This window comes from Oreochromis niloticus, linkage group LG19 (assembly GCF_001858045.2).
Source record: "Oreochromis niloticus isolate F11D_XX linkage group LG19, O_niloticus_UMD_NMBU, whole genome shotgun sequence".
Lineage (NCBI taxonomy): Eukaryota > Metazoa > Chordata > Actinopteri > Cichliformes > Cichlidae > Oreochromis > Oreochromis niloticus.
The window spans coordinates 20,911,676-20,939,412 of NC_031983.2; the positions used below are offsets into that span (position 1 = coordinate 20,911,676).

A 27,737-nucleotide genomic window follows, 5' to 3' on the forward strand; every position below is an offset into this window, starting at 1 on the left:
AGGATCGCCAGCTGTTTTGGTCTTCTTCTCCTCTTGCACTGTTATTGAACATGCTGTAAGGGTGTAATGAGTACAGTATTTTCCACACGGATAAAGGAAGGATACAAAGACCCATTTTATAAAACACCCAATCGTGTGATATTATAGGTCATAAAATTATCATAAGGTGACTTTGAGCTCAACGAACTTAATTTTGAACTAGAAATGTGGATGTTAGCACATAGTCAGTGTTATCAGTCAAGAAAACAAATTGCACAGCATAAATTGCTCAGAATAAATAAAGAATAAGATCCACTAATTTTACTGATTTTTAAACCTGGGCAAAAAGCATGTAATGAGAGTAAAGGTTAGCCAGCCCTAAAAATGATTGTAATAACTTAATAACTGTACATATGCTTCATATTCATGTTTATTCATTCCAGTTACTTGTGTACTGCATCCTCACCAAAGGTTGTGCTTGGGGAACCCAGCTCCACCTTTGTGATGTCAGGCAGTGGTTGCTTAAAAGACAACAAAAAATTAGGGAGAGCCCCTTTTAGGTGACATGCTGACCTGTAATTAGTGTGTGGGGGCTCCCACTCTGCTGCAATTGCCTGTCAGGGGAGAAAAAAGATGAATGTCAAACATGAAAAGGGGCTCGGAAGTGTGTCTGGTCAAGCCAGGCTAAAACCCCCATCTAGTCCAGACTGCGCAGAGCTTAGCTTTGAAGTGACATCAGAAAGGGACCTGTGAACAACAAAGCGACCCACAGGCCATTATCTTCAAAAAAGAAATGGGGGGAAAAGCCACAAATCCCAAATCCAGGATGAAACACTGATCAGGTTACTGTCGTGTTTGAAGCTAAGTTCAGAAGTTGGTGGTGACACCTCTGCAACATCATTAATTCTTGTTGTGCAAGTACTTTGCGCAGCCCTCTCCCATTTTCTCACTAAATGCAAAACCACTGGAACAAATGCCACTCCAAATGTGACATACCTGACATATTCCACAGCTTATTTCCACCCCGTCTGCCTCCTTCTTAAACCACAGAGTGCTTCCAGCCTTTGTCTCCCTGTCTTGATTTGATTAGCTGGGTCTGGCCAGACTGGAGGTGCAAAGGAGGGGGAGCTTTTTGTTGAGGCAGTATCTGGCTAATTGACATAACTCTTTCTGCTTTTCTGTCTCCCCAGGGAAGGATGAACAGCTCCCCCACCAGACTTTAGTCTCAGTGGAGAGTCCTTGCCATCAGCTCTTCCTTTGGCTTAATATGACGCACGTAGCCACTCCGTACACCCAAAGCAAGGTAAAAAGAAAGACATTATGATATTCTCCTGTGGAGTGATAATCTGCAGTGGTGATTTGGAATTTATTTCGTGCACAAGAAGGTATACAAAAATAACCCCTGCAAGAATGCTCTGGATCATCAGCTTATAAATGTTCCATACTTTCCAAAAGAGCTTATGGATGAGCATGCACAGACTGGTTTCACCGTCTAGATAGCTAAAACTAGATGACTTAAACATGCAGTCATTACTGAACTGCATGAATTTTATTTCTTAAGGGCATTAATATGCTATACCATCCTCTGCTCTTATTGCTTTTACTTTCTTAAAATATTTTGGACCAGAGAGTCATGTAGAAGAAAAAAATACACCTGGGATCGCTTTATTTAACTTCCATCTTATACTTGTGGAGAGCGGCATGGTTCTTTTTTATAAGACAATAGTGTCAAAATTACCTCGAGAGTAAACAATGACATGTCACAAGTTACAAGTTGCAACTTGTATGCTGCACATTTTGTGAAATGTGCCCTGGGGACCTAAAGTAGTTCTGCAGCATGCACTGTAAGTCTGCGCGCTGCAAAGCTATTCTTCTGGGTGCAGCTTTGCACTCCTAAATGATGCTATAATGAAACAGGACAGGGACAAACAGCCTGTAGAATCAAAGGTGGGAGGGCACTGTTGCCTAAGATATCAATGTAAATAGATGAAAACAAGCAAATAGGGGATTTCACACACATGTTCGGTAAGTTACCATTGTCAGTGCAGTTATTATGAGAAACGGGTTGGGGAATTTATCGTCAGAAATCATAATCTGTCATTTATTTGCGTAGCGCTTTGATGTTGCCAACCATCCATTACCAACATTTAACAGAAACCTTATTTTGCCTTCTCGCTGAACAGGTATTTACGTTTGAGCTGAACTCTATCAGCTTCTTGTTATTTTTCCCATTCTCTGCCTTCAAAAGAATGCTTGTACTTGTTCTGTTAAATACAACAGCCTGGACTCTAAGAAGCTGAGCATGCATTCAGAGCTCAGCAGATGTTCTCTAATTGTGGTCATTTGCTCATCTCTTATGTAAGGATGCATACCAAACTTATTAAGCAGCATCAGAAGAGGAATGAAGAGGAGTACAAACATCTCCGTTTCAAGTATTGCTGCTCTTGTTTGTTTTATGTAGTGTCCTTTGAATGCATTCTCAGGCAGTAAGGCAGATGGCTGGTCAGTTACACGATGCTATGGACTCAATATTCTCACTCCCCAGGGAAATCTCAGGGAAATAGGGGTGGGGTATCTGCATGGAAGATAACTTAAGTGTTATGGGGAGAGGAAGGCTTCAAGATGCTCTGGTGTGCTGTAATTTTACTGAAGTGCAATAATGAAACAGATTACTGAAAGTTTTAAGAATGAACTTTCTCATCCTGCAATACTGGAGGAAAAGATGGGTGGTAATCCCAAAGCCCTGGTGCACTATAAAGTTAGTCCAAGAGCAATTCTGAAGAAACATGCTGAGATCCCTGCAGCCACATAGAGAGTTGAGGTCATTGATCTGAATTATTGTGCCAAGGCCGTCTCCAGATGCAGTCTGAGAACCCTGTGGCATCAGTAGTGGCACTGCAAGCTGAAATAAAAAGTTTATTATGCTGTCTCGTGGTGCAGGTTTTGATAGCAAATACCACTAATCATCCAAGACTTGTCTCCGTTTGTTGTCAAAATGTGATTCCCCAGCATCGAGCGAGACAATCGCCGCTGTATTGTTGAAACAAAAGCAACAAGCATGTCCCGCTAAAAAAGGTTCAAGTCACTCTCACATTGCTCACAGTCACTGGCTCGTCTCACAATGCACTTTTCACTGGACGTTGAATGCTCCGACCCAGAGAGCAGGAGAGAAAGTGACAGAGGAAAACATATAAACAAAGAAACAAAGTGAGAGAAAGAGAGCTGTAGATGGGGGTGGAAGAGTGAGGTCACCAGATGGTACAGTGAAAAGAATGCACAATGGTAACACAACACTGCTTTCTTTCAGTGTGCTCTTGTAATCCTAAACTGCAATACTATATGCAACGCACATGCAGACTATAACATTATGTTGGCATTAGTGGACCAGGAATGAATAAAGCACCAGTCTAAGAAGCCTTATGTAGATAGTTTTATCAGTGATAACACACAAACAATGTTTGTATTGATCCAATTTGTATCACGTAAAATAAGTCTGGGAAGGAGAAAAGGCTGTAGATAGATGTATGGCATTGGTAACTGGTAATAAAATAAAGCACATAAAGCTCTCTGACTAGCCTCTTGTCCATGAGCAGTGAGCTGGGGTTTTTTCATTTCTCTTTCTGAAATGCTGAAACATGACGCCGCCCATATCAAGAGCTGACATCGTGTCTACATTTGTATTAGACAGCAGAATTTAACAGGACAAAACAGACAATATATTGTTACAAAAACCTCTAATGAGGGCAGAATTGTTGCTCTTTTTGCTTTAAATTCACAAACCGAAGTTTTAAAGGGAACTGAGCATGATTTTCAGCAACAGTTCATTATTATTACTTTTATCAAATTTTATGTATTTTTCTCACTGAGGATCATATGAATGTGCAGGGACGCTCTGTGGAAACATGAGCCACAAAGTATACAGTATGTGTCTGTGTATGTGTTGTCACAGTGGGTTGTTGTTTTGTTTTGGTATGGCATCCACGTGGCTAATGTAGCAACATGGGGTCATGCTAGTGCGATCAATACGGGCCAGATTTGAGCACCAGCTGTCATACCTGGCCATGTCCCCATTCACACAGCCAGCTGGCACTTTATCAGCTCTGCTGCATTACTTGTCTGTTCAGAACTATTATTATGAGTATTACAGGCACCACATTTCATTTAAGGAGCATAATTTCTGGAGGTGCCTTTACTGCCATACAGGAATGTCTGTAATATTTTTCCATGGATGAAAACAAGCATTTGCCTTGGGTATAAAAAGAACATCTTAGACAGGCAGAGTTTCACAGAAGTAAAAAAGAGCAGCGGTTCACCAAGATAAAAAAAAAAAACTACACTCAATAATGTTCCTCGGCATAAAAAATACTTTAAATACTCTTCATGTAAAGTACATAATATTAACAAAAGATTTAATTTAGAGAAATCTCTGTGCGCAAACAAGGCTGAAGACTCCTATAATTAATTGTCTCTGACTACAGCTCACTGTATCATTCACAAATACAGGTTAAAGTTCTGTTGTGCAAAGAATAAGTTATATGTGAACATGATCCAGAAATGCTGCTGTCTTCTCTGGGTCAAAGTGGAAAACTGTTTAAAAGAGAAATTTAATTTAATTTTAGAAAGCATGGAAATCGCTTTCAATGAGCTTCTTATCAGTGCTCAGTTCATAAACCTGCATCTCTGGTGGTATATGGGTGCATTAGTATCTATGGACTTGGCACCTTGCACACCTGTAAAGGCATCAGTCCTGAAAGATATAAGAGCAACATATGCTCTGGTCCAGATAATGTCTTTTTCAGGGCAGCTAGAGTCTTATATCAGACAGGAATGCGACAGGAATTGGTGACCTTTGAACCATTTGCTTTGTCCTTGTAATTTGGTCACCGCAGGTGTCACTTTACATGGTGAATATCCCTCTTTAGCACAATCAAACACTGACTGGAACCACGTTTAGCACTTACCATCATAAAGACTACTGATGTTGACATGTTTTGCATTATTCATTAAAGGTATTGAATGCTTTTGGATGATGCAAAATCGATCTGTGCTTTGACCATGCATAGCCTTTCTGACCAATAACAGATCACAACAGATGCTTACATAAGAGACTATTAAGAAAATGGCTAATGGCTTTTTATAACAGTAATAAAGAATTATTGATTTTCTCTTTCTGGGAGTGACGGTTTACTGAAGATCATGGCTTCACTTTAACTTGATTCTGGCCAGTCACAGCTGGTGTTTGTGCCTTTGAGCAAGGTTGGAGGGAAGAATGGACCAAATTCATAATCAGTTTTACCATAAATAGTTAGATTTCAGTGAGAATCTGCTTCCGGGATTTACTGTAAATATGTGCTGAACAATTTATCATGAATAGCATCCAGCTGAATTGTGAGAGTTCACTGTCTATGCTATTAATAACTCCAGTATTTTAATATAGTGTGTTGTCTGGAAGTCAAGGTTAAAATGTGTCAGTCAAAAGCTCCTGAGCTAGCAGTTGCCTTGTGACTGATGTTGTCTGCACACACACAGGACACCTTGAGAACACCTCTTCCCCCAGGTGAATAGCCATCACTACCCAACCCTGAAAGCCTAAGTTTATTGTTACTTCCCAAACAGAGAAACACATCCGCAGTCCATTAACATGAATTAAGATGTTTACGTTTGGTGAAAACTCAACAGCAGCCCTCAATCAGCGGGTTATTGTCTGTCCCACCACAGGTCACTGGTAGTTCCTGAGTCATAAATCACCTGGGCTAACCTTGTCCAACATCTCGAACCAGTTTTACGCTGGATTTTCACAGCAGGGATGAGAATATCTGTTGTTGGGATTAGTACTGATTGCAATCACCGGTACTTCCCAACCGCAAGGGTCACGGAAGAGGCCATGAGCAACTAAACCGCACCTCCCGTCCCCACTTCAGCTCCTTCCCACCCCACTGCATGGAATGTGTCTGTTTGTTAGCTCTCATCTCCACAGTTAACTTTGCTATCTGCACCTGACTGTTAATCTATCATCTCACAGAGTAAATATCAGCATGTGCAAGTTAAGGCTGTGAACAGCGGTGAGCGTATGTTGAACTAGGTATCTGCAGCTCACTTCCCTTTCACTGAAACAAAAACATTCTCAAAAGGATGGTTGGCAACTAGTGGCACTTCATCTCGAATCCTGAATTTAAAGTTTGCCTCTTTATTGGATGTCTTTTTTTATTTTTTATTTTTAAAAGAGCTTCCTTCATCTTTCACTGGTTAAAGAATAGAGTTAAGTCATCTGAATCAAGTGTGGATGTGGTCAGATCAGAGATTAAAAAATAAAGAGCAAACTGCATGTTTTTCTGTTCACATCAAACATCAACCATCAGATCAGATATGACACATTAAGTTCCTGTTTAAATCTTTGCATTTGCCTGTCCTGTTATGAGAGGCACAAATTCTTTCATGTTCCCTTCGTATCATAACTCATTTGTGCCCGAACCGAGACAGAAGGGTCACAAAGACGGGAGATAATGAGATACTAAGGGTACGATATCCTTGAGCGACACTGCATTTATTATCTGTGCTGAGTCTAAATCTGAGTCAGAGGCTGTTTCCTGTAAACTAAAACACATCTGATACAAGACAAAACAGGATAAAATGGAGGACAAAGGCGACATAAAGTAATTACTGAGTTGTGCAGAGAAATGAGAAGGGGTGAGAGCAAATATTTGCCCTGGCTCGAAGTGTGTTTGGGTTTCGGCCACCTCAACCAGTCCAAAGTCCAGAATCTAAAATTGGACTTTTACTTCTCTGAACTCTGCTTGCCAGTCAAAACCAAAGCAGGCAAAACCCATGAGTTCAATCACAGCGAAGGTTCAAAACCACAGGTGTTGTTTGACTGTGAATTCCTACACGCTATCATTTTTGTTGCCGGGATAAAAGGAAGATATGATATTCTGAGTGTCGGCACGAAGGATTCTAAATCTTGTTGACGCATGTTCTCAAGGCTGAGAAACCTTCCCCACCATTCCCTTGTCAGAAACACACAGTATGGAACTCAATGTCCTCCCACGTGTTTGTCGCTCTGCGTGTTGTGTCTCCGCAAGCAGAGATAGGTGCCGTGCCAGGGATTGGAGGGGAACGAGGAGGACACCGGATTAAATTTACTGGAAGGTGGTGGGTGTGTGATGTTTTGAGGGATTAACAATGAATCAGCAGAATTCCTGATAAGAGAAAACTCTTAATTCCTATCGTTAATACCACCATACGTGCTTATACGACACCTAAAGCGGAAATATTTATGCTTTTAAGCATCTATCCTAGAGATACTAGAGTCATACTTCACCATTCATTATTATATAGTACCAACACTTTAAAGTCTTTACTAAAAGAGAAATTATTTAATCTTGGCATGTCTTTAATGAGACTATTGTGTCCTATTCTAAGTTTGAACTTTTCACATTTCCTAACAAGATTTAAATCTGGGATAATCTTCCTGCTGAATGAATCACTGGCATATTAATTCATTTACACTGGTTTATTTTAGTATCTCATTAACCCTTATTAGCAAAGAAGATAAAACCGTTTGTGTCCACAGTTTCCCTTATTGTAAAAGACGAATCTTTATTATTTGCTGTAATCTCTAACTACATCCAGAGCTAGTACTGGCTGCGAGTCACGTCATGTTTTCATGGGACTTGATACAGTCCTGTGAAAACTTAAGTACACATTTAAGTTTATTTAAAAAAACAAAAAAAGACTGATCTAGTATGGCTTATTTTGAAGGGTTGACAGGAGAAATCCTCTGATTTTTAAAAACAACATGTCTGATACATTTAAACATTTGAGGCTATAGTGGTTTATATTTGGTCAGTGAATAATCAACAATCTCATATTAATCTCTATTAGCCTCATTAAACTAGAGACCTGTACCTCAGTCATAACTGGAATACATAACTGGAATAGTCATAACTTATTATTCTGCAATAGGAAAATGAGGGACTGCAGCAGTTTTCAAATGGTTATAGTTTGTGAGCTTTGGCATTTGTTACCTGACTATGTGAGAAGTTGTTGGTTTTGGAGTTTTAACAAACACGAGTAGCCAATAGCTATAATTCCATCCATCCAATTTCTTAAGCACTTCCAAATCAATCCACTTCAGGGTCTGAGTGGGTACACACTGGCCAAGTCTGCAGTCGATAACAGGGCCGACACACAGAGACAGACAGCTTTTTTTAGGATCGTCAGTGAGAAGAAGTCAAAAGTGCCTGGTAACTGCACATAGAAGGACCGCGACCTAGCCAGGGGATTCTAACCCAGGACCTGCTTGACGTGAGGCAGCAATGATAACCATCAGAGCACCGTGCCTCCCAGACTATAAGTCAAAAAGCTTACTGGCTGATAGCATTTATCTTCAATACTGGGTCTTAATATACTCAGACATGTACTTCAGATCTCTCTTACTGAACAAATAAGAACTAAAAGTTTTCTAATGTTTTCACCCAGCAAATGGTCGGTTATTGTGAGGTCAGACGATGCAAATCTGAACTTAACAGATATATCATGTCAGAACCTTTGTATGAAACATAAAAAGAAACATAAAAAGAAACATAAAAAATGTGATGTTTGCGATGACTGTGTCAAGCTGACTTCTTTTTCTCTCAGTTCACGTGTAAGGGAAACATTGTGTGCATGTGCTCTATCGAGACATTGATTTAAAGCTGAGACGCTGGCGACATAGTGCGTGACAGTACTGTCCTGTTTTCCAGAGAGAAGAGCAGCATGAACCCGTACAAAAGCTCAGTGTTTGCATCTTATGCATCCTTCTAAAAAAGCTTGACACTGACAAGAGAGAGGCTAAAAATAGAAGCCGGGATGAAAAGTTTTAAAGCTCTGGGGAGCTGTGTGAGAGAGGCACATTGGTCCTGCTGTGCGTTCACTGTTAAAGGTTTAAAGGTCTGTACTTTTTTCTTCCCCTGTCTAATGTAAGGGACACAATATTTTAGCTGTACAATAAAGCAGCAGCCAGCAAATCATTCTGATGAGCAGCTTGTCTGGCACCAACATCCATACCAAGTTCAAAGTCACAGACAGTAAAAGGCCTGACCCTCAAAATAGCTATATTTGTGCATACAGTTAATTTGATTTTATTTATATAGCACCACATCACTACAACCAGTAACCTCAAGGTGCTTCAGCACAGAGTATAAGATTTCAAAACTCATCTTGTTATACTTCTATTGTCTAACCACTGGTAAGATGATAGTAATGTGCATCTACTCGACACTGAGTGAGGTTGGTGGTTTGTTACTGTCAGTAATTGTAGGGAGGTCTGAAACTGAGAGAGCACAGGGTCATATGTGACATCAGAGAGTGGTGTGGCTGTAAACGTTTACATGCTGCCCATCAATTACATCACTATTCGATGACATCATCTCCCACTGGGATGAGTGAGACATCCCAGCATCCCCTTGGCTTTTCATTGGCTCTCTGTAGTGGCCATACCCAAGCTCAAGATGCTGTGAGGTAAAATGTGATCTGTGGAGCTATTGTGACAGAGCAAAGACCGCACTATCCGCTGCCATCCCTCTGTGTCTTCTTCTGTTTTTGTCTCTGTGTCCCTTGAAATTTGCCAGTCTGCCTGTTATATTTCAGGCAAACTGCAGAGAGAGTTCAGTCAGAGTTAATAGCTCCTGCCCTGTGGCTGCCTGCCCCGCCTTCAAAGCAGACAGTAATCTCAAGATTGACTCAGGCAATAAAAGACAAGTGTGGCCAAAGTAGCTCAGCTTTGATCATGTGTTTCACATCATTTTAAGCCTGTTTTACCCTTCAGGTAGAGTTTCACTTACTCAAGTGGGCTGTTATATGAGCTCAAATAATGTGTGTTGTGCAATTGGGATGTGCAGGTCTTCTGAGCCCCCCAAAAGTTTTTCATTGTGAAGAAAGATTTTTGTGTTACGTTAAAACTAAATTAACTATATACTACAAAATAATTCTGCAATAAAAATAGTTTCTTTATGTGAGCCAGATAGGAATGTTAGAGCTAGAGAGGTGTGTCAACTTTTGGCGAGCAGGTAACCTGAGGCTGTTCTCCAAATGGTTGTTTCATTTTGTAATGGGATCCAAACAATCCCATTTTGTTGGTACTAAATCAGTATTGTTTCAGTGTTTCTGACCTCATGCGACTGGACAACACTCCACACTTTTGCACCCAACCACACAGTCATGTGTATAAACTCTCACTCTGCTCATTAGTTGGCTTGACTGGTTCAAATAGAACTAGGAAGATTCAGGCTGCCACAGCGGTCTCTTGAATTGACTTGCTCCCTGCGTGATGGCAGTCGACTGGTTCTGACCACCCTGATATCTAAAGGAACACTTTAGTTTAGAAAGTCTCGATTTGTGTGTTGTTGTGACAAGTGATTTGTTTCTGCTTTCCTGTTCTCGCTTAATCAGATACCGTTTATCAATCAAATCCATGATGTGGCAGCAATAACCCTGCACCAAATGGAAAAGCAAGATAATTAGATTTTGCTAGCAGTGAGCTTACACATCAATTAGATAAGGTCAAATTAAGTGAGTCATAACTAAAATTAAAACGGCATATTGACTTGTGTCAGGGATTGCTACTGCTCATGGGAATGTGAGATGCAGGATTGAATGTGTGTAACCAGCAGTGGCAGAGCAGCCAAAGGACACAAAAGCATTTCTATCTTTAGACTTTCTCTATCTTGCTAAAAACATATAAATCAGCCTCAATATTATGATGGGTGACACATTTAATGTAGACATTGTAATTCTAATGCACCAAATGTGATAAACTCACCTGCCAGTTTATTAGGGGTACCTTTATCAGGGCTTTAATTCCTCATTAACACAATCTAATATAACACATAATGTCAATTCAATGCATTCAGTCAAACTGAATGAATGGGAAAGAAAAGTGGTTAAAGTCAATGTGCCATTGTTGTTTGTATCACATGGGCTAGTGTAAGTATTTCTGAAATGGCTGATCTGCTGGGATTTTCCTGCACAAACATACCTAGGGTTTATAGAGAATTATCGGAAAAAGGAAAACTGAGCAGTCACTCTCTGGGTGAAAATTGCTTGTTTATGTCAGAGGTCAGAGGAGAATGACCAGACTATTGGAGCTGATATGAAGTCAAAGAGCCGCTAATTTAAACCAAGGTATGCAGAATAGCGTCTCTGAGTGCACAACACATCACCTTGGTCTGGAGCAACAGAAGACCTCACTGGTTGGTCCTCCTGTCAGTGAAGTGCAGGGTGGAGATAAACTGGATAACAGAGGCCTGAAAAATCCTCGAAGAGTCTCAGTTTCTCCTGGGACAGTCGTATGATAGGATCAAAATTGGATGTAAACAACACGAAAGCGTCTCATTTGTATCAATGGTTCAGGTTGCCGGTGGTGCTTTAAATTTGTGGAGGATTTTCTTGGCAGACATCAGGCACCTTAGTAGCAGCTGATCATCATTTAATGCCACAGTGTTGTTGCTGACCATGGCTATCCCTTTATGACTACAGTTTTCCATCTTCTGATGGCTACTTCCAGCAGGACAGCACACCATGTCGCAAAACTGACATCATCTCGAAAGGGGAATTTTCATCAAGGATCTGTAACTTTCAAATCTGCAGAAATTGCGTGATACTATCATGTCAATGTGGACCAGAATCGCCAAAGAATATTTCCAACAACCGGTTGACTTTATGTCATGAAGAAATACGGCAGTTCTGAGGGGAAAAAAGGGGTTCTGCTTGAGTAATGTGTCCTAAAAACTATAACCTCCAGATTTAGGAAATAAAATAAACAGCTATATTTTGGACCCAACTGCTAAGAGGCAGCTACACTGCGTTGATTTTTAAGTCTTTAATCAGAATTATTCATTAGGCATGTGGCATGCTCTACACTTTTAGGTTTGTGCCCATAAATGAGTTCTTGGCTGGAAATGTGAAGGATTTATGTGTGACACTTGTATCTCTAATGGAAATCCGTGTTTCCATTAGAGACACTAGAGACTTTTCTACTATTATGACAACAGCAAAATACACACATCTATTGACAAGTGTTCACAGCAGCCAGTCACTGCACTTACTATAAGATTAGAAGTTATTTTAGACTGCTTCGACAGCTTAGTTTGAGAGATTTGAGAGTTGCACTTTTCTTACACAATCATGCTGCTGACGATGATGTTTTTCAGAAGCTATTAAATGAAACCATCTATCTTGCTGTTTAGTTTAATTCATTTCATACGGCTCAATGTATGCAGATAATTGTGTTCAGTAAATGCCACCTACTGATAAAATTAGGCTTTTTTAATTATTTATGGTCAGCATGGAGGGGCCTCTTTAGCCTTTGGAAAAATAAAATGGGAGGGGGACACAAACGCTACATACACACAGAGAGTTCACTTTACTTTGGTCCAGATGGTTTAATCATAGGATCGCGTTGGCATCGGTAATTTCACCTGTCATTACCCCCACAAATAGAACTCCCTGTTTAATCTTCATTTCCATCACTGGGTGCCCCTGTTGGTAAGAAAACTGAAGCTAATGATTGGAAACGATTGGCTTTTTATTCATTTAGACACACACACGCAGTCTGGCTCTTCATGCTTGAGACTTCGTGATGTGCCTGCCCTGTCTTGTGGTTTTATCACCGGTTTTGATCTTCATGCACTGCCTTTGTTCTTTGTCAAACACTTTTTGATGTTTGTTTAAAGAGCCTCGGAAATAAATCCGGCTTTGACTGGACTTCATTCTCCATGCTATTGCATGGGACCTTACCCTCATTTCACCTCGTGTTTGCAAATTTCCCAAAAGGCCTGTTTTGAAAGAATGTCGGCGTCTCATCTGAATGACCTTTACACTGATCGACTTGATCTAAGACGTTGGGTGATTCATGCAAATGAACGACAGGCTTTTGAAGACGAGATTCATGACAGCAGAGTGTGATTAAAAAAACTCATGAGTGCAAGTTTCCTGGCTGCTAGTCTGATGTAATGAGCGAAGTGAAGAATTATGAGTCTCAAAGTGAATGAAATGAGTGCTGTGTGACTCCTGCTGAGCTGGAGGCTCAGCCAACACAGCAGCTGCTTGTCTCTCTGTCTAAACAACATCCATAATACACTGGAGCTCAACCTCAGCTGGCTTATAGTTTTAAATCTATCACAACGTAGCATCATCCTGCAGATTAGCTTCAGTGTTCCACATCCTTCATCCCCAAACTGTTTGTACTTTTTAGTTTGTGTATTCACTTTGAAATGAAGGCTAGATATTGACTGTTTCCCCCTTTGATGCCTACTTGGGGTTACCTTTGTTTCTCTTTTGTGAACTGAGCAGTTTCTGCCCTATCCAAGGCCTGCGTCCTATACCAAATGACTGGATATGCATCAGAAGTTAGAGATCTCTCTCTACCCTTGGAAAAACCCAGAACCCTTCACCGGAGACGACCACACCAAATTTCTAACTCAGCTACAGAGAACCTTTGAGATTTTTCAAACTATAGCTCCTCAATGTTGCCATTAAAAACAAATCAAGACTCAAGACTGAGTTATGATGAAGCAAATCGCAGCAGGAAAGTTCCTGTTTCAAAATAGAAAAACACACCTAAGGGTACATTCCTCGTACGTGATTAAACAGCATCCTGGAGCTGAGTCAGACCCGTAGGCTCGTCAGGTGTTTATTATCAAGCTGGGTATCCTGACTTTTGATTGGCTTCTTGCAATTTTTTCACCTCCATTACGCAGCATTGAATGTCCTTACTCTGACTTACATCGGCAGGACAAGACACGATGAAACAACCCTTTCTTGCTTCAATCATTTCTGTGTAATATCCGGATTGTTCTGGAAGTTATGATTAAGCAGCATGATGAAGTTCACCTACATAAGGATGTTTACCTGCTCGGGAGGTGTTTGTGCTTGCCAGCTGATAGTCACACTTCACTGGTGTAGTGCAGACTGCTGTATAAATGTGTGACAGCACGTAATTACAACATGGTAACGGTTTATTTGTTTTTAACTGTGTTGTTTTTGAGGGCTTTTTTTTTTTAACAGTTTTGCCCTCCATCATAAATGTGCTTTACAGTATCTGGCAGGATGGTTGCTGGTGGGATACAGAAATTAACAAAGGGGATTTTGTGGGCTATTAGTCTCCTGCAGGTCGGCCTGTTTCTCTGTCGTCCAGTAATGGGCTAATTATGGAGAACAGTAACCCGTGGGAGCACCACCACCCACCTTGCGTGCGCCTCACTGTGAAACATACCTGTTCTCTAAATCAGGATGTCTGGTGTAAAGAAGGCTTTTTTTCCCTCCCCTATATTAATGGTGTGAATCAAACTGTGATTTTCAAAGAGTCTTGTTTCCTTATGAGTCAGAAGAAAAAGGCCGTCTTACTGGGAACAGATTAACTGTTAACAAGCGGCAGCTGCAGCAAGTTTGTCACTAAACATGTCCGTTGTGTTTACATTCACTTTTTCACCGGCACTTATTGGAGATATTATTGATTATGACGTGCATGTAGGGATGTGTTATGTTTGCATCTTTTTCTTTTGCCCCTCTTAAAAATAGAGAAAAACTTATTAGCCATTTTTTGCTACACTTACATTTATGTTTGCAAAAAAAGTACAAAGCAAATCTTAAAACTGGAGTAAACTCACAAAAATATGGTGTCAATAGGAAGAAACTGTGAAGTTTAAATATTCAGTAAATCCAGTGTTGTTGTTTCTCTTCTGTAAACTCAGTGGGAAATCATGATGTTGCCTCCTACTTTCACCGTGTGATCTCCAACTGTGCCTTCAGAGTAGCTTATCCACCCCCTCCACCAATTTAATACTTCAATGATCAAACCCTGAACTCCCACCACTGCCAGCAAGTACAGCTTCAAAGCACCTGGAAACCAGCTCCTCGCTCCCCACACAACCAAACTGACACACTTCTTTAAGAAAAAAACATTTGTAGTGTGTGTATTAATGAAAACGTTTGATATCTGGAAAAATATACTGTAAGTGTAAAGCTCTTACTACAATGGTAATGATGTTTGTTTGTTTTTGAAAATGTGCATCCGTGTTTCATATTTTACCCCAGTTACTGCATTACAGAAAGTAGCAGAGGATGTGCAGTTCGATGCTTATTGCTTATTTCCAAAATGTGCAACAGATAAATAATTATTTACTTAATAGACCTGTAATAAATTTTTACACTGTATATTTTTCAGGGTCATGGGGGGAGGCTTGTTTCTCTACAGGTGCAGGAACACCTATGATGAGGAGATTTAATTTGCAGAGAGGATTCCCTAGTTGGGGTTATTTTCACACTGCAAAAATGGGGTTTTACAGTCCAGGAATGTGCAAGGTCAAAAAGTGGAGGAGAGTGGGCAGGCAGGTGAGTGGGTGGTTTCTGGGTTAGTAGGCGGGGATCGGCAAGTTTGAATCTTCAAGAAGGTCGAGCCAAAACGAGCAAAAGAAGGACGAGAGAACGGGACCGCAACCAGAATCAGACAGATTTTAAGGAAAGCAAGTAAATGTTTACTGAGCCAAATTGCAACCTTGGGACAAACCGCAGTTTGGTGGAGAATGGAGGTTAGGGTTGCTTCTAAAATCCCAAAGAGGTGATGAATTGATTAGGAACAGGTGTGTTGGCTGGACTCACAAACCTGAAATCCCACAGCACCTGCTTCCCACTCCTGATAGAAAGAGGAAGAGTGAGAAAGAGAGAGATATAGGGCTCTTAAGCTCAAACAATTTCCTAAAAAACTTTGGTTAATGTTGCTCTAACAACAAGAAGCGTTTCCACCATTAAATTAATTACAGTACTCGCGTTTCTCTTATCAAGCTTAAAGCAATAACATGTCAATACCAGTTTGTGGCCAAAACATGTTGCCAGTAATGGTATATTTCCATCACCACAGCTCAGTGTGTACTCAAGTGTTGTTCAAAATCATCAGCCAATCCGGCAAATCTGCAGGCTGCTGAGTTCTGTAAACAATCCTCGCCTGCTGATATGTTTACGGCAAAAAGCATTCATTGTGTCCCTGCTGATCCTGCAGGTCAAAACGCCTGATCTGAAGGCTGCTGATGTCATTTACTTCCTCTTGATTGTGAGGGAGATCAGTGTGCTAGCTGTGATAAACTGGGCCAGGAAACTGGTTTAGTGGGAGTGTTGAAGGGAACTGGAGGCAAAGCGAAGCAGCAATATGGCTAGAGCTGGAGGTATCGCTGGAAATCATAATGGCATGGAAATGGCAGTAATAGCAGTGGGAATGGGACCAGCAGTGGAAATGATGCTGGTTTTTCTGTATCCAATTTTCAGTCATAACACTTGACTTAAAATAAAATTTACAGCTCTGAGCTTTTTGAATAGCATTTTTTGTGAGCAGTACAAAATAGGCCAAGGAAATGAACATGTGTCATGCCCTCCACTTTTCTATTCCAGGTTCTTAACTGTGCAATTTTCTTCTGCTGAAACAAAAGCCTTCTTTTAAATGGTTGCTTTATGAGGAAACTTTCTGACTGAATACAGAACTAAACCACCTGTCTTTACAAAGCCACAAGATAATAATGAAAAAAACTCCTGCAGATTGCAGAGGACACGATCTTATCCGAAGGTTAAGGATAAGGAAGATTAAACTCATTTCAACCCAGGATCAGGGACAGGTCTTAAGAAGAAGGGAGAGCATTAACCTTTTTTATCACATAGCAGAATTCCCATCTTTGGGACCTCATTGACTGCACCGACAGAGGAACGCATTACAAACAGTCCCTGGAACGGCGCGTGGAATAAACACTGTGCCTAAACAGAACCAGATGTTCCTGCAGCTATGAACCGGAGAGCGCTGTGATCCCACTCTGGGTTGGGCTGATCCCAAGCGTCACTGGAGCAAACCAGCTCCAGCTTTAGGCCTTAGAAAAACAGCCCTCTTCCTGTGCCTCACCGGAGTAACTATTCCTGTTCTGAGACCCTTTATTCAGCAATGTATACATTTAATTATGAGAATATTAGCTTTTATAAGCAACTGAATCGATGTCAGTGAAGTGACATGTCGACTATGAGGGCTGTTACTGAAGTAGAAAGGTTGGATCAGGCTTTCTTTGGACTCGATATGGCCCGAACTGGGGCCTCTCACATTTTTTGGACTAGGCGTTGCATATTTTGGGGGAAACAAACTCGGATTACAACCTACGTCCAAAGTGAAATCACATTTGGAAAAAAGAGTTTACAGATATGCACATGCCTAAAAGCAGAGCATAATTTTAAACTAAATGCTAAAGTGACAATCAAACCCAATTTTCTAAAAATTATATTGCCATAAAATCCTTCATTTTGTTTTGAACCAAGGTTTAAAGACACATAAAAGACACATAAAATCAGATAAGTTGCAAGACTTTGATCAAGGAGATTAGGGTTCAACTCCTGCATGACAAGAAGAAACTACTTGGTTTGGATAAGGGTTAAAAATGACCCTTTAGTAATACTATAATCCTATGATAATCCTTGTCAGATTTCTGGGTTATCGGGATGGCACGTTACGAGTGTTTGTATGGAAAAGACAGACTGATGAAAAGGGGACAAAATTGACAAAATAACTCAAATAGCTTAAGTTTATCTAACATTTTCTTTCATTTGAGTTAGTTCAGCTTATTATTTTTAACAACTTTACTTTTTTGCAAATAAAGTACTTACTACTTAAAAAATATAATTTTACTAATTTCTTTAAATTATATGGTATCTTTGGAAGGTTTTGAGTCCTGGGGTCAAAGTGACCCCAAACCTGAAAGATATAACAGCTCACAATGGAATAAAAGTAAAATGTCCTTGTCTTTTATCAGTTGCTGACAGGTTCTGGCACTAACATTATCCACAAATATTTTTTAGCTAAAGACTCCGCTAGTGAGTTCATATCCTGTCAGATTTTCGAGGTCTGCCTACTTGTCTGCAGATTTTGAAATGTGAGTGGGCAGGATTGAAGACTCTTGGAAAAATCAGAAAGGTGGTGGCTCTGTATTAGTCACTGTTGACTGTTACCAGCATTGTTTGTATCACAGTAAGTATTCTAATTTTCCTTAGATTCCTTTTATTCCCAAGCCATTTTAGTGAAATGTAAACAAAGCAGTGGTACCATTAGCTAACAGTTTGTCATGCTGTGTGGCAGGCAGGAGGGAGGACCCAAATGCAGGACTCAGAAACAGAGAGTTAAATTTAGGGTGCAGCTTTATTGCCAAAACCTCAAACGCAGAACTAGAACCTAAACTGGGAACAGGAACCTAGAAACCAAGAAACTCCCGCTAGGAAATACTCAGGACACGAAGGGACAAGACACAGCACAAAGAGATAGTGTAACGACGAGCAGGGGAAGACGCAGACACTAAATACAAGAGGTCAACCGGGCAAAGAAGAAACAGCTGGGAGACACAGCTGACACCAATCACACATAGAATAAAGTCAAGAGTATCAACATAGTGACTAGGAAATATAAAATACACAGAGAACCTAACAACATTAAACAAGACTCAAGAAGGAATCTAACCAAGGAATTAAACACTCAAAACAGCACAACTAAGACTACCAGTAAATCTGAACCTAAACCATAATACCAAAATGTTGCCCAAAACACAAGAGATGACCCAGTTAATAACCTAAGAGTTAATAAGCTAACACAGCCCATTCAGAGTTAACTGACTGGGTTCAGAGCGGTAGATGACTGCTAAATTTTAAACTGTTTAAAACTGATGATTTATTTTGGTATTTCTCTAATATTAACAGTTCAGTTTGTTATTGGTGGAGGCCAAGAAAATATTGTTGAACTTAAGCTTTTAAATTTAGCAGTACTCAATGCAATTGAGATTAATCAGATGCCTTAATTTTAAAAAAACATTTTGTGGGACATCTTTTTGAGCTTTTAAGGTCAAGATCTTTGACTTTTAACTAAAAATGATTACAAAAATGAACAGTAAATATTGAGTTTTGCTAAACTAAAAAAGTAACTCATTCCTTTTTAAGTTATGTCAACTTATTCACATAGGAGACGTTAATGAAAACTTTAAGTTCTAGTTACTAAAGATTTTTGAATTTAAATATTAAACATTTTTTAGCCAAAAGGTACATTTCAATTGTAATCAAAATATTGGAGTTCTGATAAGCTTCAACTTTTAAGTTCATCAACTTAAAAAAACATAAGGGAATCAGTTGCCTTCATTTTTTAAAGGTCTGCTAACTTCTTTGGGCTTAAAATGTATAACAGGCGACAAGAAAACCAGCAGGTTTCAGAAAATTTTAATTTTGTTTAATATTACAGGAGGAATACAGTGTGGGAAGTAAACACAACCCTTGATATTTCAAGGGACTAATGATGGTTCATAAATTTTGAGTTGAAAGCCAGGATGACTGATCTGGCCAGAGAAACGTGCTTTCGTTGTAACTTAAAACTTTGGCTAAGGAAGTTTGGAGAGGCAACAACTTTGTGGGATTAGTCTCCCTGGCCCATGTATATTTTCACGGAAAACAACAGATTTTCACATTCTGCAGCATCATTTCTTCATCTGACATGCATTATGGTTTCAGGCTCATATTATTAGATGATGCAAAAAAAAATATCGTCCTGGGTGGAATCTAGCTTGCTTTTTCTGTTCCCAGGGTGAAGTTTTGAAGTAAAGTGAGCATCCAATTTGTAGGGACTTGACTGGATCCACCCTCATTCTTTGGGAGGAAACCACTTCCATTCCCACCAAATTGAGACTTGCCAAGGCTCCAAACCTGCTGTTACACAACCATTGGGTTGGATGAAGGCCCTCTCACATGATGTTAACTCCATACGCAGCACTTTCCGAGGGTCAGACCTCAGCCTCCAAACCCACTAACTATCTATTAGACTCAAAGTGAAGCTGTTCATTTGTGCTTGTGGTACAAATTCCATTTGTGTTACAGTAAAAAAACCCTTTTGCTTCATCATGGTACAGTAGAAGACAAAGTTCTCTGTAAAGACCAAAACTTGTGACACATATATTACTGGTAGCACTTACACATACACTTATACATACAGAACTGTTTTAAACAAAACAGGAAATTACATACATAGTGTGTACTTTGTGTATATTCTACAGCGATGTGATGTTATAAACAGAAGAGAGGGCAAAAATCATCAGATTACTCAGAACTATGTTGTTTAAAGTTACCAGGTTTCATTAATGGTAAATACACTTTTTACTATCACATTCGCAGTGGTGGTAAAAAGAAATGCACTCGGCTTGTTTAGAAGGGCTGCTGAGAGAAAGCCTCTTCTCTAAAAAGAAAATGGCAGTACAGCTTAGGATTGCAAAATTGCATCTGAACAAACTACAACTCTTCTGGAACAACGTCCTTTGGATAGATGAGACCAAAGTGGAGATGTGTGGTTAGCACCACATTTGGTCAAAACCAAACACAGCATAGTATTTTGTAGTAAATGTGTGTACTTTCTGTTCCTCATGACTGTGCATAGTAAAATTATTCATGTATGAAACATAACATTCAAATGCAAACAAAACACATTAGATGCATAGCTGCTATCATTACAGCCCTTTTGAGGATTTTTATTTTCCATTAATTAATTAATAAAACAACACAAGTAATTTTACTCTTTGTAACATTATTACCATGAAATGCTTTCAAACAGAAAGCAAATACTTGTACAGTGTAGCTGTCCATAAGTCATCCATCGTAAATATATTTGTGATCACAATGAATATAATCAAAATGCCCCATTAATTAGTTTATTGTCATTTATACTATCTTTAAGTATTTTTATTTCACTTTGCATTACAATACTGGATTATGTTGACAGCTACCAGGCCTTTACTAAACACATTTACGGGTTAGTAAATATAAATCAGTTAAATCTGAGAAAAAGTCTCACTCTGCCTCCAGTACGGTATTTTTTTTAAGCATATTTAATGAAACTATGAAACATTATGCCGTAATAATGTGTAATCTTTCAGAGTTAGAGGTTTTCAAAGTACATGGGCTTGGTCAGAATCTCATGCTTATTTATCTGTGTTATTTATTCCAACATTTAAATTGTCTACTTCATGGAATGACCCACAAACCATCGGGTGTTAACCTGACATCACTGGTGTTTTGTATTATCTACAACAAGTCTATGTGGAACTTACTGTCTGGGTGACATATGACAGTTTACTAGCTTTAAAACTTCACAGGAAGTGTGAAATTTGTCAGAAGTTTGACACCAAAGAAGTCAAATAGATGGAAAAAGTCTGGTCATAGTTACTGTGGGAAATGAGTATTTGATGGTGTATCTTGTGTCAAATAGAAAGTCCCGGAGAAAGAACAGAAAAAGAAGAAAAGCTTCAGTTTTCACCCTGTCCTCTATTTGTCCTCGTCATGTTTTCTGCTCATGGTTAGAGATAGAACCAGCAACAGTAATGCTTAAGTAAATTTATAATACTGTGGCTGGGAGGTTTGCAGGCCTGACTCTGTGCATCAGCCCACATCTAAAAGAGGTCAAAAGTTCCCAACCATAGCCAATATGCCCATGAACTGCAAGTCAAACAGCCAAAATGCAAATGCCAAGCCAAATTTGTTGTCTACAAATCCCAACGCACTTGGATAAAGCTCAGAATTAAGCCAAAATGTCCAAACTGGCTGGCATGGAAATCTTCAAACAATCCTCATTATCATTCCACAGCACTGGCACGAACCACAGAGCAACAAAAATAACAAGAGTCATTTGGCACCCAAACATATCATGCATCTGTCTTGCATGCTGAGGCTTTGATAGTTTCTGAATCGCCCACACAGAGAGCCAGATTCCTTTTCTCAAAATAGCTGGCTGTTAAAGTAGATGATGTGTTTAAATTTGCTCTCTTTTAGGGAGATGCATAAGTGGGAACTTCCCACTTTGCTGTGGGAATGTTAGGGAAACTGAACATAAACATATGGGAGCAAAAACAACTAAAGAAAACAAAAACATACAAAAAAAACCTCTCAGGTTTTATGACTATTAATTAGACTAATGAATATTTTTGACCAGCTAATTGACATTTTAATTTCACTTTTACCTTTAAAAACAGGAATCCTTACAATTGTGTTTTCATCATATGAATTGTTTGCTATGCAAAGAAATAACAGCTATTTCTTAATATATACAGTATACTATATACAATAAAATTAAAAGTCTGACAGTGAGAAAAAACAACACATTATAAAATAGATAAACAACAAAGTATTATATAACACTACACAAAAATAAGTTGTTAAATTACATTGAAAAATACCAAGCCAATTTGGAGCATAATGGCTAAAAACACATTTTACATGAAAACTTTTTCATGCAAAGTTTTAGTTTTTATTGTTCTTGGAACATAAATAATAATTAAACATACCACCTGTCTGCTGGAGGTTTCTTCCTGTTAAAAGGGAGTTTTTCCTTCTCACTGAGGCCAAAGTGCTTGCTCATGGGGCCATATGACTGTTGGGGTTTTCTCTGTTTTGTGTATTATTTGGGGGTCTTTACCTTGTAATATAAAGTGCCTTGAGGCAACTATTGTGATTTGATGCTATATAAGTTGAACTGAATTGAATTGAATAGAAAATTCAAATGGAAGAAGTAGTTTATAATGTAGTTATAGGAAGCGCCAAATATAAGGAAGCGTTGTGCTCCATACTCACTCCAACCTCTGCTTCAATGCAGTTTTCATCCTGCTCGTGGAACACTGGACCAGCTCTTTACCCTCTTGCATAGCCAACAATAAGTTGGACTTGTTCCCCGTCGGGTCTGCCCTTTGTCGCCGATTCTGTTCATAATTTAATGGACATTTCTAGGCGTAACCAAGTGGCGGAGGTTCTGTTGGCTTGGTCAGGTGGTGCCTCCAGCTCACACTGGAAAGGTTTGTAACAAAGTGTGAAGAAGTGGAATGTTGTCAACTATATAAATAAATACTATATAAATAAATTCTAATTTAACTAAATTGATGTTTTTATAAAAAGCTGGAACTTTTACTAAATATCACTATACACTTAGAAATATTTTCACATTTGCTCATAACTAATACAGTTTGTGATATCTTGTCTCATCTTTTGTTACATCTTATCTCTTTGTGCTCTTCTTTTGTCTCCTCTCTTTCCCCTCAACCCCGTCTCATCAGAGTGGAGGCCCACCCTTCTCTGAGCTTCCGCTGGAGGTTACTTCCTGTTAAAAGGGTGTTTTTCCTTCCCACCTTCACCAACGTTTTACTCAAAGGGGATCCTGAGATTGCTGGGGTTCTCACTCTGATGTTGTAGGATCTTTACAGTATATAAAGAAATTTCAGGTGACTGTTCTTGTGAATTGGTGCTATAGAAATTAAACAGAATTTAACTGAACTGATGTTTTTTGATAAAAGATTTGCTAAACATTGCTTAGAATATTTACATATTTGCTCATCATGATACAGATAACTGCTGACTAGAGACTTTAAGCCATAGTTTCATAATACTAAGGTTTGGCCATATGATTACTTTTTTGGAAACCTAAATCTACTACATCTATGTTTAATATTTCAAATAGTATTTGGAGTAATACTGTAGAATCTAGGGAGCAAATATCCAAAAGTAGCAAAATCATCCATTTTACTCTGCTGTTGAGGTATTTTTGGAGGGCAATGTGCAGACATGCCTTTGCAAAGACATGTGAAGTTCAAATAAAGACCAAGACAGGCACAGAAACAATGTGACATTTATTTATCACCACACCACCCCTCCATTGTCAAATTTAGCTTCAAAATATTTACCATCAATGTTAGCTCAGCATGTCCGTACATGCAGGTGACTTTTACTGAAGGACTGAAACACAGACACCCTGTTGAGCCCACAAGCAGTCTGAGGATTTGTTTGTGTGGGGTGTCCCTCCGCTTTGTAAGCTGAGTTTGGGATTTACTTAAGTGAAGCTCTGGTAAACAATTTAGGTTTTTCCACGTGATTCTTTATGGTAGAAAGAAAAAGAAAGGAAGAAATTATGAGGAAGTCAGGATTAAAGTAACCGATTAAAGCTTTGAACTCGAATTTGTGTGCATTTAGTTTCTGTGTGAAACAAAGCAAGTTCAGTGTGACCAGTAGAAAAAAAAAAAGGAACCTACACACACACTCACACACACACATAGGAGAATGATTGTGTTACTATGCTATGAGGGAGGGATCAGGATGTCAGGGAAAGCTGTGAACAGGTTACGGCCTGTCCTGAATTCAAGAAGCTGGATCTAGACTGAAATGAAAAAAATGTGTCTCCCTGTAAAGCTTTAAATCCTTGCAAGACAATCTGGTCGGTGTGCCAAAACAAGTCCAGATCTTTGTAGAGATAAGAGCTATGTGTTTCCATTTTTAGAAAAAAGCGTAGAAGTTTAATTCCAGGTATGTGTAAATTAGCAATTGCTGCATTTGCTGTAGTTTCAATGAAGCCAGAATGTGAAAAGATGTTTACTGTAGATATCCAAGAGGCTCGAGAACTTAGACTGTGTTTAGATTTTTTCAGAAGCTTCATCTTCCTGGTAGTAAGTTAACAGAAATAATTAAAATTATACAAATGTCTCATTTTAATTTGGCATGCCATCGTTGCTGTTGATGCTCAAGTTTTCACAGTTTCACAATTAGATGTCATTGGTTACTGTCGTATTAGGGTGACCAGGTGTCCCCCTTTATATCAGACTTTTGAGTATTTATCTTACTTTCTTACTGTTTTATTACTTGCTCTTTGTCCCTTAGGGACTCTTTTGGAAGTTTTCTGTTGCTGTTTTGTGTAAGATACATTTTTCAAGATCCTCGCTATGAGATCCATCTTTAGTGATACTTCTGCGGTGTTTTGGGTCTCTCAGCATCAGACGCCCTCACCCAGGTATCCCAGACGGGAAGCCCCTACTTGTGTCCCAGCGGCAACCACCTATGGATTGTCCCTTTTAGTTGCATAGAGGCTTTCTCTGTGGATCTATGGCCCCTACTCCTTGCCTCTCTTGTAATGGCCTGTTGCATTACAAGAGAAAACCTCTAGGCAAGGCAAGGCAAGGCAAGTTTATTTATATAGCACAATTCAACAACATGTGATTCAAAGTGCTTTACAGAGACATTAAAAACAAAAACAAATAAAAAGCATGATCTAAAATTGATTAAGACAAACAAACAAACAAACAAAACAGTATTTAAAATCAAAAATCAAAACAGTAGATAAAATCAGAACAGTAGATAAAATCAGAACAGTAGATAAAGTCAGTAGTTAAAATGTAAGTTTTGAAATTTAAGCTTAAAAGTGTGGATTTGGTGATTTATTCAAAAGCAGCTGAGAATAGGTGGGTCTTCAATCTGGATTTAAATAAACTGAGTGTTTCAGCTGATCTGAGGCTTTCTGGGAGTTTGTTCCAGAGATATGGAGCATAAAAGCTGAATGCAGCTTCTCCGTGTCTGGTTCTGACTCTGGGAACTGATAAGAAACCGGATCCAGATGACCTGAGGGATCTGGAAGGTTCATACTCGGTCAGGAGGTCACTGATGTATTTTGGTCCTAAACCATTCAGAGCTTTATAAACCAGCATCAGAACTTTAAAGTCTATCCTCTGACGGACAGGCAGCCAGTGTAAAGACCTCAGAGCTGGACTGATGTGGTCCACTTTTTTGGTCTTAGTGAGGACTCGAGCAGCAGAGTTCTGAATGAGCTGTAGTTGTCTGACTGATTTTTTAGGTAGACCTGTAAAGATGCTGTTACAGTAATCAAGCCTACTAAAGATGAATGCATGGACTAGTTTTTCCAGGTCCTGTTGAGACATCAGATCTTTTATTCTTGAAATATTCTTGAGGTGATAGTAAGCTGATTTTGTTATTGTCTTAATGTGTTTTTCTAAGTTTAGGTCTGCATCCATCACTACACCCAAATTTCGCGCCTGGTTTGTGGTTTTTAGGTGTATAGATTGAAGTTCTCTGGTGACATGTAATCGTTTTTCTTTGGCACCAAAGACTATTACCTCAGTTTTGTTTTTGTTTAGCTGGAGAAAATTGTGGCACAACCAGTCATTAATTTCCTCAATGCATTTACCAAGAGCCTGTACAGGGCCTCGGTCTCCTGGTGACAATGTGATATATATTTGTGTGTCATCTGCATAGCTATGATAGTTTATTTTGTTGTTCTTTATAATCTGTGCCAGTGGGAGCATGTATATGTTAAACAGAAGGGGTCCCAAGATGGAACCTTGGGGAACTCCACATGTGATACTTGTCTGCTCAGATGTGAAGTTACCTATTGATACAAAGTATTTCCTGTTTTCTAAGTATGTTTTGAACCAGTTTAGTACAGTTCCTGAAAGACCTGCCCAGTTCTCCAGTCGTTTGAGTAATATGTTGTGGTCAACTGTATCAAATGCTGCACTGAGATCCAGTAGAACTAAGACTGACATTTTTCCACTGTCTGTATTCAGACATATGTCATTAAACACTTTGGTCAGAGCGGTTTCAGTGCTGTGGTTCTGTCTAAAACCTGACTGGAAGGCATCATAGCAGTTATTCTGTGTTAAGAAGTAATTGAGCTGTTGAGAAACTGCTTTTTCAATGATCTTACTTAAAAATGGGAGGTTTGAGATCGGCCTGTAGTTGTTCATTTGTGTCTTGTCAAGATTGTCCTTTTTCAGTATAGGTTTTATTACAGCAGTTTTTAGTGGTTCTGGAAACACACCTGATATTAAAGAAAAGTTTACGATCTGTAACAGGTCTGACTCCAAAGTCTTTGAGACCTTTTTGAAAAAACTTGTTGGCAGGATATCTAAACAGCAAGAGGAGGAGTTCAGTTGACCTAAGATGTCCTCCAGGTCTTTGCTGTTAATAGGGTGAAACTGTTTGATGGTGTTTAAACAGTTTTTCGGTGGACACAGTACATATCCTGGATCTGCTGTTGATGTACCAATTGCTTGTCTAATCTTTTGGATTTTTTCTGTGAAGAATTTGGCAAAGTCATTGCAGGCCATGGTCGAATGAAGTTCAGTTGCCACTGACACAGGAGGGTTTGTTAGCCTGTCAACTGTAGGGACATAGACTTCTACTTCAGAAGTCTATGTCAATTATTTAAAAACTATGTTGCAAATAAATCCAGTACTACAATTTTAAAGTATTTCACACAGAGACATTTTAAATAACATTGTATGAATTGGTGATTGGTTCTTTAATTCAGATGGGGGAAATTCTTTGTGGAGACAACCTGCAGTCATTGTGGTGTGAACCTTCCCGACCTCAGCTGCTTGAGGCTCGACCTCTCACCTGCTGACCTCTGCTTGCTGCTGTGAATCTGATGGTGGTATCTGACGGCTTGAGGCGAACACCTTTAGTCAGGGGAAATGAATCATCCATATGCTGCAGTAGGAATGCCATGGTGCAGACTGTCTGGAGTTTTCCAGCAGGAGCTCAGGAATTCAGGCACCTGTGAAATTCCCTTTACTCTTTTCAGAGCGGGCATCAATCCTCCGTGAGTGTGTCTGCAGAGATGCCAAATAGAGCAGAGTGAAAAAAGTACATCTGATTGCAACTCAGGAAAAGATCAGTGGTTGTTAATTTCTTGACCCCGAGGAACAAACAGAAAACCACAAACCACATGTCTCCTGATTTAAAATAAAAGTGTCTTTGAGTGTAAAGTTTTGAAGGTATGGCAGGATGAAAGTTAGAAGCTTTCTTTATAAATCACTCTTATCAGGGGTGGCTTACAGAGTTTTATTCCCCTTTGACAAGTCTCTTATTTTTCCATTCTCATAACACTGGCTGGATTTTAAAGCCAAGAG

The 27,737-nt window shown here is 39.3% G+C and overlaps 1 protein-coding gene across 3 annotated transcripts in view; it reads left to right on the forward strand.

The window, feature by feature from the left end:
• LOC109195984 (uncharacterized) overlaps positions 1–27,737 on the forward strand; it is a 98,445-nt gene that overhangs the window by 32,960 nt on the left and 37,748 nt on the right. For 2 of the 3 annotated variants that reach the window (XM_019348887.2, XM_025900903.1), the window contains one exon: positions 1,170–1,282. In XM_019348887.2, the coding sequence (XP_019204432.1) occupies positions 1,170–1,282 (113 nt within the window). Of the gene's footprint in view, positions 1–1,169; positions 1,283–2,342; positions 3,678–27,737 lie in introns of those variants that run through there. The other variant, XM_019348891.2, reaches the window with a different exon arrangement.